Genomic DNA, 12,341 nt, shown 5'->3' with positions numbered 1-12,341 from the left:
TGCTGCTGTTGCTGCTGCAGCTGACCCTGCGGTTGCTGCTGCTGCTGAGCCTGCTGCTGAGCCTGCTGCTGCGCCTGCTGCTGCTGCAGCTGCTGTTGCACTGGCTGCGGCTGTTGTTGTTGATGCAGCTGCTGCTGTCCCTGCGGGTGCTGCTGCTGGTGTATCTTCTGCTGCTGCTGCTGCTGGATGTGCTGCTGCTGAGACTGCTGAACCTGCTGCTGCTGCTGCGCCTGCTGCTGCTGCGCCTGCTGCTGGCGGAGCGCCTGCATCTGCCGCCACTGCTGCTCGTTGGTCTGCAGCGGGGTGGGCCGGTGCTGAACGGCCTCCTAGGGGCGCGGACGGGGCGTCAGCGGATGGGGAGGGCGCGGGTGCTCAGAGACGGACCCTCCACCGCGGGCAGACTATAGACACTGTGCAGTCAGCGGGCACAGCCGCCGGGCAGCGGCGGCGGGACCGGCAGACACCTACATCCGAACACGGTCAGGGGATAAAACACTGCCGTACGCCTCAGAGGTACCGGCAACTAAAAAAACAACCATGAACAATTCATCGATTGAAACAACTACATGTTGACAGCTCTTACCAGCAAAACAGTCACACCGAAACATTGGAAAGCGAGGTACGATCTCGCTGGATGAGCAAACAGATATCGCTTAACACTAACACAGAGAAAACAGCAAAACGGCAACATTACACTGAGCGTTAACCGATGTAAATGAACCACCAATGAGTGCTGGGTGCCGCACACTCCACCCAGTGGTCAGCGCGGACGGGTTACGGAGACACGGAGAGCTATGAGTACACTCATTCTGCACACACCAGTGGCGCCGGTCCGATCGACTCGCGCCCGGAGCCACCCCGGGCCGATCGACTCGCGCCCGGAGCCACCCCGGGCCGATCGACTCGCGCCCGGAGCCACCCCGGACCGATCGGCTCGCGCCCGGAGCCACCCCGGGCCGATCGACTCGCGCCCGGAGCCACCCCGGGCCGATCGACTCGCGCCCGGAGCCACCCCGGGCCGATCGACTCGCGCCCGGAGCCACCCCGGACCGATCGGCTCGCGCCCGGAGCCACCCCGGGCCGATCGACTCGCGCCCGGAGCCACCCCGGGCCGATCGGCTCGCGCCCGGAGCCACCCCGGGCCGATCGACTCGCGCCCGGAGCCACCCCGGGCCGATCGACTCGCGCCCGGAGCCACCCCGGACCGATCGGCTCGCGCCCGGAGCCACCCCGGGCCGATCGACTCGCGCCCGGAGCCACCCCGGGCCGATCGGCTCGCGCCCGGAGCCACCCCGGGCCGATCGACTCGCGCCCGGAGCCACCCCGGGCCGACCCACACCCGACATTCAGGCGGCGCGCGGGGACGGTGCCAAGCTGCCGGCGGTCGCACAGTGAGCCCGTGCCAGCCGGCCGGCCGGTGTTAGAGTACGCCCCGCAGCGCGGCACAGCCAGCCAGGGGAGGGGGCTGCGCACCGAGCGGCATGCGCGGCCACACCCGGTACATACACAGTCACACACCCCACCGACCGGCCGGCACCCAGGCCAGTTACAGCGAGCGGCCGCGAGCCAACCTGTGCAGACGCCCCGTCACCAGCGGCCGGCGGGGTTAGTGCGGCCGCGCCGGCCACCACCTCGGCCGGCGGCGAGTCGCCCGAATCTACCTGCGCGCTGCTCTCCGAGGCCTGCGCCGGCGCCGCGGCGGCGGCGGCGGCGGCGGGGGCGGCGGCGGCAGGCGGCGCCCGCACCACACCGCCCTGCTTGGACTGTGAAACGAAACATCATTGGCAGCGGACTGCGGGCGCGGGGACTGGTGGGGCGCGGCGGCCGGTCCCGCACAGACAGGCTGCGGGTCGGGTCACCGCCGCGCGGCCGGACAGGTCCTCACTGCCGGGACGGTCAGTCAAACCACACACACACACTGCCGGCGGGCGGCCGACAGACAGCCCGGCGCCGCTCCGGCGCGCCGGTAAACGTCACAACAAACACAACTCGTAAGGGCCCCCGGGAACCCCGCAAGCATTGGGGTGCTCCGCGAATCCAACACACCGCGGCGCGTATAATCTCGCTACATTCTCGCTCTCCAGACCACGCTACGTACCTTGCTGGCGGAGCGGTTGTCCTTGGCCTTCTGCAGGTAGGGCTGCTTGCTCTCGGGCGAGAGGGCGCGCCATATCTTCATGATCTGCCGGACTCGGTCGGCCACGGCTGCCGGCACGCAGAGGACAGGGGACGTCAGACATCAGTACCGATCATTACAGAGTACGGTGGCGGATCAGTACAGTAATATTAGAGACGCCAACTCTCCACAAGTCAATGAAATAAGCCACTTGGAACATTCAGGCCATCCCCAGCTGATCGTTGGACGGCAGCCTGTTGCCACGCTCCGCCTCCGTACCTGGGAACTCAGTGAGCAGCTCGGGGTGTTTGTGGTTGGCGTACAGCACCGGCGATATGGTGGCCGCCTCGCCCAGGCTCATGTCGTGCTCCCATTTGGCCAAGTTGCGCTGGTTGTACGTCTGTGACTCGCTGGTGGCGCCGGGCGGCGGCTGAGTGCCGGAGGCGCCGGCCACCGGGCGGGCCACGGCGCCGGCGCCCGTCCACGCCATCTCACCCGACTGCGGCCGGTCCGCGAACTCGCCAAACTGGCCTCTGCAACGGGCGGCGACCAGCAGTCAGTGTATGGGGTAATCCCAAACTGTCGCTGCCAAAACAACGAAAGCTGACGGGCAGAACTAGTCAAACTGTGATCAAACTAGTAACTACGCAGACGTTTAAGCAGTGGCCTCTAATAAGGCCACCATTTCCAGCAGTCGCGGCTTCGCCAGTCGAACCACCGCGCGGCGTCACTCACCCGTGCTCCTGTCCGAACTGTGCCATGTGCGGCAGGGGGGCCGGCCCGGCGCCGGCCACCATGGCCTGCTGCTGCGGCGGCGGCGCGCGAAACCGGACGGCCGCTCCCAGCGGCTGCTGCGGGTGCTGCAGCGGCGCGCGGATCAGCTGCAGCTGCTGCGCCGGCGGCGGCATCCCCGGCGGCGGTGGCAGCGCCGGACGCGCCTGCTCCGCCTGCTGCTGCTGCTGCTGCTGCTGCTGCTGGGCCAGCTGCAGCTGCCGCTGCTGGGCCAGCTGCGCCTGCCGCTGCTGCTGCTGCTGCTGGTGCTGCGCAGCCACCTGCTGCGGCGTCACCTCCAGCGTGTCCTTCAGCAGGTCCTCCACGTCCTGACCGTCCATGTTGGGCAGCCCGGTCACCATCGACTCGAAGCTCTCCGGCCACGGTCCGTCCAGCAGCTCGGAGAGCTCGTCCTTGCTGGCGCCGCCCTCGGCGTCGTCTCCGGACATGTTGGCCAGCTCCGAGTCGGCGATGTCCTCCAGGTCCGGGTGCTCGCCCAGAGCGTTCTCGTCCTCGTTGAGGATGGTGTCCACCAGGTCGCCCTCCAGGTCGGCGCCCAGACCGGGGAAGATGTCGTTGAGCGCGTCCTCACCGTCGTCGTCAGTCTGGGGACACGGTGTAGGGGGAGGTGCGGTCAGTACTTGGAAGGTACGTAAAGGTTGAATAAAAGGTTGAAACAGTTAACTAACAATGCAACAGACCTGAAGGCAGGGCCAAGACAGTGAAGAACGTTTCATAGCAGCCGCTAGACTAGGAACGACGCATTGGAAAGTGAATTATGTCACTATTCCATCTAGAGCTTAATCAACTCACCTCGTTCAGTTTATCCGACTTGGCGTCGCCGCCGGCGCCGGTCCCGGCCGCCAGCTCCTTGCTGGAGGCCTCCTGCTCCTGCTGGAGTCGCTCCTCGGTCTCCCTGCGCTCCTGAGCCTCGCGCACCAGGTCCCGCTCGGCCTGAGAACCGAGGCGTCACACGTCAGAGCACAACCGAACCAAGATAAGGAGGAAGCGAACGGAGTAGACCGAAAACGCACGAGTCCTAAGGATGTGGAGAGTATGGTGAGGAGCGACATGGCTTTGTAACAAACAAACAAAACGTGATCGACCTATCGGATTTGTAACACGCATACATCAAAATTGTAAGCCATATAACGCAGGACATTTATGGAGCCGCTCAGCCGAAGACGGTCGGCTGGCGATCTCCGTATTTCGTCTTACCTTGGAGAGTTGGAGTGTGAACTCCTTCTCGGGCTGCTCCTCCTCGTCTGCCTCGTCCTCGGCCGGAGGCTCCTCGCGCTCCTCCTCGCTCTCCGACATTTTGGCCTCCCGCGAGCTGTCGATCAGCTCCTTGCCGAAGAACGACTCCTGCAGGTACAGCGGGTACGCCTCGATCAGCTTGTACTTCTTGTTGCGGCGCACGGCCTTCTTCTTTGGCTTGTCCCCGGGCACGGCGAAGGCGGTGTCGGTGGCGGCGGCCGTCTGTCCGTCCTCGGTGGGTGTGACCGGGGTGCCGGGGGTCAGGGACGGCCCGCCGCCGCCCTCGGCCGCCGCCGTGGCCGCCGCCAGAGCCGAGGCGGCCGCCGCCTGCGCCGCCGCCGCCGCCGCCTCCTGACGCTCCTCCTCGTCCTTCATGTTCAGGATCTTGGGGCCGCGCGCCTTCACGTAGAATCCGCCGACGCCGATCTTCTGCATGTTGCGCTGTCGTTTCTTTCTGATGACGTAGTCGCCGGACTCGAGCCGAGTCATGGTGAATCCGTCTGGCAGGTCGGGCGGCGAGCCGTCCTCTTTGGGCGGCAGCACCATGCCGTCCTTCCAGACCGACTGGGCGGCCGACTCGGCCACAGGCTCCGGCTCGTCCGGCTCCTCCAGCATCGAGGTGGCTGCGGGCGGACCGAGGGGAAGCGCGTCACCTTCCGGGGGCATTGTCACAGTCTAACTCACACGTTCTGATGACAAAATAACTCGAGCGATTCAACACAAAGCAAATACAGTCATCCAAACACTCTGCATCAACACGAAACATGTAAGAGTTACGTCGCAGGCCAGATAATTTCTGAGCCAGACAGAGACCCATGTCCTCTGTTCGCTAAAGCACCCCCTCTCTGCCGTGGATCCCCATGACTCACTGCCCAGCACACTGTCAATGGCCGCCGAGATGCTGCCGTCGCCCTTGCAGTCGACACGCTTCTTTTTCTTTTTGGCCGGCTCGATGGTGAGCCCCTGGATGACCTTGTAGCCCGTGTCGGAGACGTACACGTTGTCCATGACGAAGAACCGCTCAGACGGCCGCCACTGCTCCGGCTCTGCGGGGAAGGGAACTAGGCGGGTGAGCAGCTGCAGGTCAGCAGCTCAGAGAGCACCAATCCACCAAGTCAGCGGCAGGCAGCAGCAGTGAGTGCATCCACATCGTGGCAGGGACATCGTTATACATATAGCAGCTCTTGCTTCAACCAGATACTTCACATGCGGTGCACGTGTAAGCGATAGACGAATAAAACATGTTAAGTCATTATCATATAACTGCGAAAAAAAACACGACTATACCACGACTGAATTATCTCTAGAAACCCGCCCCTCCCTCACCAGCCCTTTCCCTCTCTCGCGGCACATCGCTCCGTACTTTTCTCCGCGGGGCTGTCGGGCTCGACGATGGAGGCGTCGACGGAGGGCTGCATGTGCGGCGGCGGCTCGTCGGCCGGCCGACACCGGGTGCACGTGTAGCCCATAGTGGCGCACACCTCGGCGTCCTCCTCAGTGTGGATGAAGTCGTCAGCCGCGTGACTCCACCTGGCGGTGCAGCAGAGCACAGACAGTTAGAGGGAGCTGTGGTGGTCGGGACTGCGTCCATAGACGCCGCAGCCAGCCAGCGTCAATAGGAACATCACCCCCGGCGCCCTGCGCCCCGCCCTACCTGAGGCACTGGGCGAGCCAGCAGACCCCGCCCTACCTGAGGCACTGGGCGCACTCGATGATGAGCTGGCCGTCCTGGTAAGGCTCCTGGCAGGTGGCGCAGCGCGTCAGCGAGCCGCACGGGCCACACATGGTGTAGTTGTCCAGCCAGGTGCAGCCCTCGCCGCCCGGAGACTGAGAGCCGCAGTGGACGCACACCGCGCACCTGATTACAGAAATAAGGTGAAACAACGTTTTGTGAAAGAGTGAAGACGATGTTCTGGAAATCAAAAGACATAAACAGAAACAGATAAACATCATATGAGCAGCAGCAAACAGTTCATAACCATCACTCTCAGAGTGATACAGTCTCCCGTCCTGCCCACCCGTTGCCCAGGAGGTCCCTCCCCTCCCGGCCCGCCTCCCATCCTCTCGCCGCTCACCACTGGCACTTCCATCCGCCGTGGGGCACGTAGTCGAGCGGCGGGTCCATGCAGTACGTGTGGAACGAGATGTCGCACTCGTCACACAGAATCAGTCGACTCTCGTCGTTCTTCTGGCCGCAGCCCTCGCAGACGGTGCAGTCTAGACAGCGGAAGCCGCGCTCCAGCACCACCTTATTCACCTGCCGAGAGGACATACCGCACACACGGTCACAGAGCACCGCCAAATAGTACACTGTTCGACATACAGAACTATGGCACGACGGCCACATTATAATCGGTCACCGCGAGCCGCTGAACTATAGTAGCTCTGCAACCACCAATATGGCAAAACGTGGTGAACGTAAGAGCAGTGCGGTGAAAGAGTGGTACAGTGGTGAATAACTCACAGTAATATCTCCTTTTCTTTGGAGAAAGCAAACTTTGAGCCTTTCAACATTAGGGTACTGAATGTTCATTATCGTAAATATGACGGGCTTTAAGTATGCAATAATCATCTCCGACTTGGAAACCAGTAACCTAGACACGCTTGATCATTTCAAACACAGGGTACAAGCAAGGTACAAGGATGCCACACTATGTCCTCATTTCGGTGATTGTATGTATAAGACGTAACGCCTGACCACCAGGATTATTTTTGAGTTGCATCGAACCACCCGCAACAGAAAACACAGAGCCCGGAATGACAACAGCGAACAGGCGGAAGCGGCACTGCGTCTCAGACGGGATCGCTACGTCACCTGGGTGGACTTTCTGACCGCGCGGGGTATAAGGGGCCGCAAGGTATCGTTTTATCTGCACGGTCATACTGCGCATCGACCACGGTAGGGCAATACAACACTAACGGGCCGACTGCGGCCGCAGAGGAGGTGGGGATCCGCTCCGCAGACGGCCGGCCCGGTGATGTCAGGAGTCGGAGAAATGCTCACATGGAGCAGGGGAGCGCCCGGACCACCCGGCTCGGCCGGGGGACTGGGTGGGCATAAGGCGGCAGATCAGGTCACGAACGGAAAGACGGATCTTTGTGAACGGTCGCTGATAAAAGTCCGACACAGCATCAACGTCGCCCCAGCAGAAAGCACAGTAATCGGAGTCGCACCAAGTGCCAGGGATCATATTCAACTAGTCATGGCAGCTTACACATCGGGAGGCACGATATAGGACATCTGGTGACGAGCAACCGGCATTCGAGGATCATTACAATTATAAATGCTCAAAATGTGAATTCACTTATATTTTAACAATAGGTGGTGTATTTCTGACATCAATGCCCATATTTTAATATTTTGAGCACTCTTACAATATCATGTTATCTTAAATTCATAATGAGGACTTTGTAGGTCACTGCTGTCCGACCATAGATTATGAATCAGTTCCCAAAACGTCACCCCCGGAGACAGATTCAGACTCAGGTAGTAGTCGTCCCACACGGCCCAGTGCGTCACTCAGCAGATCACGGGGCTTTAGCTGTGGGCGGCGTCCAGTCACAGCGTCGATGCGTAACGCCGCTGATTTGCGCAGCCCACGCACACGCAGTTGTGTCACGCTGGGGCGCCGGCCATAACAGAGCCGCCGCCGGCGGCCGCAATCAGGGCGGTCAGTTCTCAGCGTCCGGCGATCCAGTGGCGGTGCTATCTGCACAGCGCGTCTACATCACAGCGGGCCGGCCCGCGGCGGGCAGCGGACATACAGATATACTGCTGAGAACAGACTGACAGACAGGCTGACTGACAGACTGCTGAGTGCAGACCGCGCGGCCGCGTCCGAAACAGCGTGCAAAGACGCCCACGGAGTAGAGTATTCATCGGTGACTCATCAGGACCAGTCCAATGTGACCAGTAGCTCCACCGGCTTCTTCATCAAAATCCAGCGTGTTTGGCCAGCTCATCGAGAATGGGAGAAAGCTAGCCCCAAGCGACTTCGAGGTTCCATGGGGCGAAATAGTTGGTGCAAAACCAAAGCACTGACGGAATATGAGTGGTAGTGTCTAATGTGTCATCGAATTGTGTCCAAACTACATACAAAGCCATTTAGAAAAAAAAATCACTACTCCTTCCTAAACTGGAACACCTTTGAAAAATAGGAACGTAGGTATTTTTGCAAGGGGTTATGCATTTTTCAGTATCAGAAATGCAATGGACTTCTGCTTTGGTGTTCTTTTTCCAGAGCATTCAATTCCACATTGCCTGAACCATTGTGTTGTCGCGTCATGTTTGCTTACCGAAGTAAGATGGTATTCGTTTTGTCTTTTGTGTAGGCATTGACATTGATATTGGTAATTGGCATAATATAGCTTCATTTTAATCGTCCAATGAGACACTCATCAAACTTAGTCACACTTACTAAATACGAGCATATTTAAATATGTAACAAAACAAAAAAAAAATGCCTGAAGGAACATGCTAAAAAAATCAGACCGCAAAAATGGAGGCCAAATACATTTATTTATAAAAAATACGGTGGACCGACGAATATACCACTTTGATGTAAATTTCAAAACACCGATAACAGAGCGTTTCCCCGGTTCAAAGTGTTTCACTGACGGCGTCCCGCCGGGTTTTGCCAGTTCAGGTTTTAGCATCGGCTTTTCGTCAAATCATTGCATCAATATGCATTGATTCATACGGGATAACATTCCAAAAATGTGTCATTTCAATGTGCTTAACAAGTATCAATCGTTGTTCAGTGTTCGCCCAACAAATGTGAATAAAAAATCGTAACATCCAGAGAATCAAAAAGCATCCTTGACCTACGAATTGGCATAGCATATGTGTAACCTAAATTCGGTGTTCATTTATCTTCACATCAGGTTTGACCTATGCCAAGTTCTATGCTTTGCCCCAATTTCATTCCCGATCTGTCTTATCACACAAGGCGACCTAAATATGCGCAAAAACGCTCGTCTCCTTCCGTCGATAGTAGGAAGGCGACGTCAACTGTGACTCCAAGGCGGTTTCACCAGAGCTCCGCCGAATCGGCACTGAGTATTGTCTTAACTGGAAACGCAGGCCGCCGATTTACCAGCTATTTTTAATTACTCGACGTGCGCACATGATGAGAGTTACAAGCAAGTATATCAATGAATAGGCTACATTATGAGCTTTCCGAGAAAAAAAAAACATGTGTCAAGCACGGGTGCGAGAAAAGTTCTAGTTCAACGCCTCCACCAGAGGGCTATCGAATTGGATGATTCATTTCACCAGTTTTCCAGTGTTCGGACTCTGCGCACCGCCGTGGCGGTCCGATTCCCCTGCCATCCCTCTACCGCCCCCGCCATCCCTTACTGTCCCCTCCCCGTCCCCCTCCGTCCCTCACCTTGATGGTGATACAGTAGGGGTGGTAGGCCTGGCCGCACTGGGTGCACGGCACGACTCCCCTCCGTCCCTCAGAGCGCACGGTACGACTCCCCTCCGTCCCTCAGAGCGCACGGTACGACTCCCCTCCGTCCCTCAGAGCGCACGGCACGACTCCCCTCCGTCCCTCAGAGCGCACGGTACGACTCTCCTCCGTCCCTCAGAGCGCACGGTACGACTCCCCTCCGTCCCTCAGAGCGCACGGCACGACTCCCCTCCGTCCCTCAGAGCGCACGGTACGACTCTCCTCCGTCCCTCAGAGCGCACGGTACGACTCCCCCGCCATCCCTCACCTTGATGGTGATGCAGTAGGGGTGGTAGGCCTGGCCGCACTGGGCGCAGGCGATGACGCGGCCCTCCATGTCCTGGCCGAACGAGCCGCACATGACGCACACGTCCTGCTGCAGCACGAACTCATCGCGGGACGAGCAGAGCACCATCTGGTTGTCGTCGTTGGGGTTCGACTTGTAGAAGGAGCCGCCGCCGGCGCCGGCCGGGTTCTCCGGACGCTGACGGTCGGCACGGGGGCGGGGGAGGTGATACAGTGAAGTCACGGCGGAGAGAAACTCGGTGATGGTGCGGGCAGAGGCCGAATAATATCAGTCGGTCCCATCACTGTGGCTGTTTGCGTGGAAGGTCAGTAGGTAGCGTTACGGCTGTTTAAAGGCCAAAACTAGCTCAAGATCCAAAGAACAACTGACACAAAATAGTGAAACGTAACTTCCACGTAAAAACCTAACAAGTAAAACAAAAACGTTGACGGCCAGTACCACAGCAGCCCGGATGGCTTGCCGAGTCGGCAGCTCCCCTTGCCTCCCTAACCGTGTCGCCCCCCAGGGCGCCGGCCGCCCCTGTCCTCACCTGCAGCGCCACGGCCGGTGCGCCGAACATCCCTCGCACCTTGGCCTTGTAGGCCCGCTTACGGTGCACGTCTGGCAGCCGCTTCTTCTTCAGCACGTCCGTCTTGGACGGCTTGCCCGGCGGCTTGCCGCCCAGCCGGCCGCCGCCGCCGCCGCCAGTTTTGATGCCCAGCTTCTTCTTGACCAGGTGGAGCGGCTTCCCGCCACCCTTGGCGCGGGGCGTGCCCTCCTCGCCCTGGCGGAGAGGAGCGGAAAACACGTCAGCCGGGCTGTCAGACACAAAGATTCGCAGAAAAATGACAAAATTGAGTCAATATGACATAAGGAGGTTTTGCATACAATTATCTCAAAACTGCCTGGAGCTGCAATGCCTCGTTATCCAACTGACCAAACAAATGTCGTAAGTAACAGCAACACAAAACACAAAACAAAAACTTGGGGTGGCAGATCATCTATCATTCACAATGGCAGGACAGGCGCTGGAAAGTCGCGTAAGTATTCAAATAGGACCATTTCTAGACGGAATAAAAATACCAGTTTATGAATGTCAAATAGCTAAATGATTGCCAACAAAAACAATAAAAAATAAGACAATCACTTCAAGTCACCACCGGGCACCGATCTTTTACGTGATCTAACAGGTGCACTCGGCTTGTTTCCATGTCAATATTGCTAATTTTAGAAGAGCACAAACCGCAAGTCCGCCCCCTCCCCCTCCTACCGATAATCACCAACAGCATACCAAAGCCGGTAGGCGGGGGACCGGTCAGACGCTACTGTTCACCAATGGCGTGCACTCAGCGCGGCCGGCCGACGCTGCCCGGGGGCACGTGACCTACTGACCCGACTGACCTTGACCGGCCGGCCGCAGACAGCTGACGCACCCACACCTCCCTCCTCCCCTCCCCGGCACTGAGACGGCAGCGGGCGCACGAATTATGGAGCGGTGATAAAAGATAACGCGAGGGGTTGAAAAAAATGTCGTTGATAAAAAAGCGACATTTTCGTTTGGCGAACCCAGGCGAAGTGTTTGAAACCTGGAAGAATAGGCTGACAAAACAAATTATTGCTATCCGAAGTGACACCCAACTAACGGATAAAGAAGCATGCCATAGGTAAAAGGCACCGGGAGCTTTAATAACACATTAAATATTAATCAATTAACGAGGAATGCACAATAAAAATCGGATGGGTACGTTAACTGCAAAACAAGTCAAAGTAACCTTCACCTATAATAAACGCAATGATTCTGGAAACTGCGCCACCGAACAGTTGACACCACCGCCCCGATCCGCGACACTGGCTGCCCGCAAGGCGCTCATTACCAGCAGCGTTCGGTCACACTGGAGGGTATGTACCGAGAGGGAAAGGTTGGCCGACAGCAGCGGTAGGTAAGGCGCACGGAGCGGCGGCCAGCGAGGCGGTCGCTCCAATAATCAGCCCACTGACGAACTGGGGAGCACTGAGTCGACGGGCGGCACCTCCGTGGGCCCGAACACCGTGCCAATGAATGATATCATGGGATGTTGAAGCTGTCACAGACAGTTAATTAGCGGCGTCAGGGTGCGCAGATACTGACACCATCAGCCAGCCAGCGGGATCAAGGTCTCTGCTACACCACGTTATTCCATCTAGCGGTCATACCACAGTAAATCACATCTGCGGTTTATTACCTCAGAGAAGTGGCTATCAAAGGTGGTTCTATTGATGTGCATACTTCCATTACAAACACCGTGTCAATCTGTTAACGTGTCACTATGAGAGTCAGATAGCCCGCCCAGCACGGTCGGGTCGGGTAGCTACACCTGTCTACCGGTGACCTTTAGCAGGTGCGGGCGGCACACACACGGTACGGATGGCCGAGGTCGGTCCCACCGGTCCCAGTGTTGGAGGCGGGGCGACGAGAAAT

The 12,341-nt window shown here is 58.5% G+C and overlaps 1 protein-coding gene across 1 annotated transcript in view; it reads right to left on the bottom strand.

Annotated features, from left to right (window-relative positions):
- The window catches only part of LOC122384477 (histone-lysine N-methyltransferase 2D-like), a 62,937-nt gene that overhangs the window by 31,032 nt on the left and 19,564 nt on the right, over positions 1–12,341 (bottom strand). The window contains exons 11-23 of the mRNA XM_043371892.1: positions 10,434–10,667; positions 9,866–10,081; positions 6,220–6,401; positions 5,835–6,002; positions 5,508–5,674; positions 5,014–5,190; positions 4,106–4,767; positions 3,701–3,841; positions 3,055–3,492; positions 2,852–2,976; positions 2,396–2,649; positions 2,099–2,205; positions 102–326 (exon numbers count right to left, since the gene is read on the bottom strand). Of these exons, the coding sequence (XP_043227827.1) occupies positions 102–326; positions 2,099–2,205; positions 2,396–2,649; positions 2,852–2,976; positions 3,055–3,492; positions 3,701–3,841; positions 4,106–4,767; positions 5,014–5,190; positions 5,508–5,674; positions 5,835–6,002; positions 6,220–6,401; positions 9,866–10,081; positions 10,434–10,667 (3,096 nt within the window). The remainder of the gene's footprint in view (positions 1–101; positions 327–2,098; positions 2,206–2,395; positions 2,650–2,851; positions 2,977–3,054; positions 3,493–3,700; positions 3,842–4,105; positions 4,768–5,013; positions 5,191–5,507; positions 5,675–5,834; positions 6,003–6,219; positions 6,402–9,865; positions 10,082–10,433; positions 10,668–12,341) is intronic.

The sequence above is a fragment of the Amphibalanus amphitrite genome, unplaced genomic scaffold (assembly GCF_019059575.1).
Source record: "Amphibalanus amphitrite isolate SeventyFive unplaced genomic scaffold, NRLGWU_Aamphi_draft 000191F_arrow, whole genome shotgun sequence".
In the NCBI taxonomy this organism is placed as follows: Eukaryota; Metazoa; Arthropoda; class Thecostraca; order Balanomorpha; family Balanidae; genus Amphibalanus; species Amphibalanus amphitrite.
This window is presented reverse-complemented; position numbering and strand designations above follow the sequence as displayed.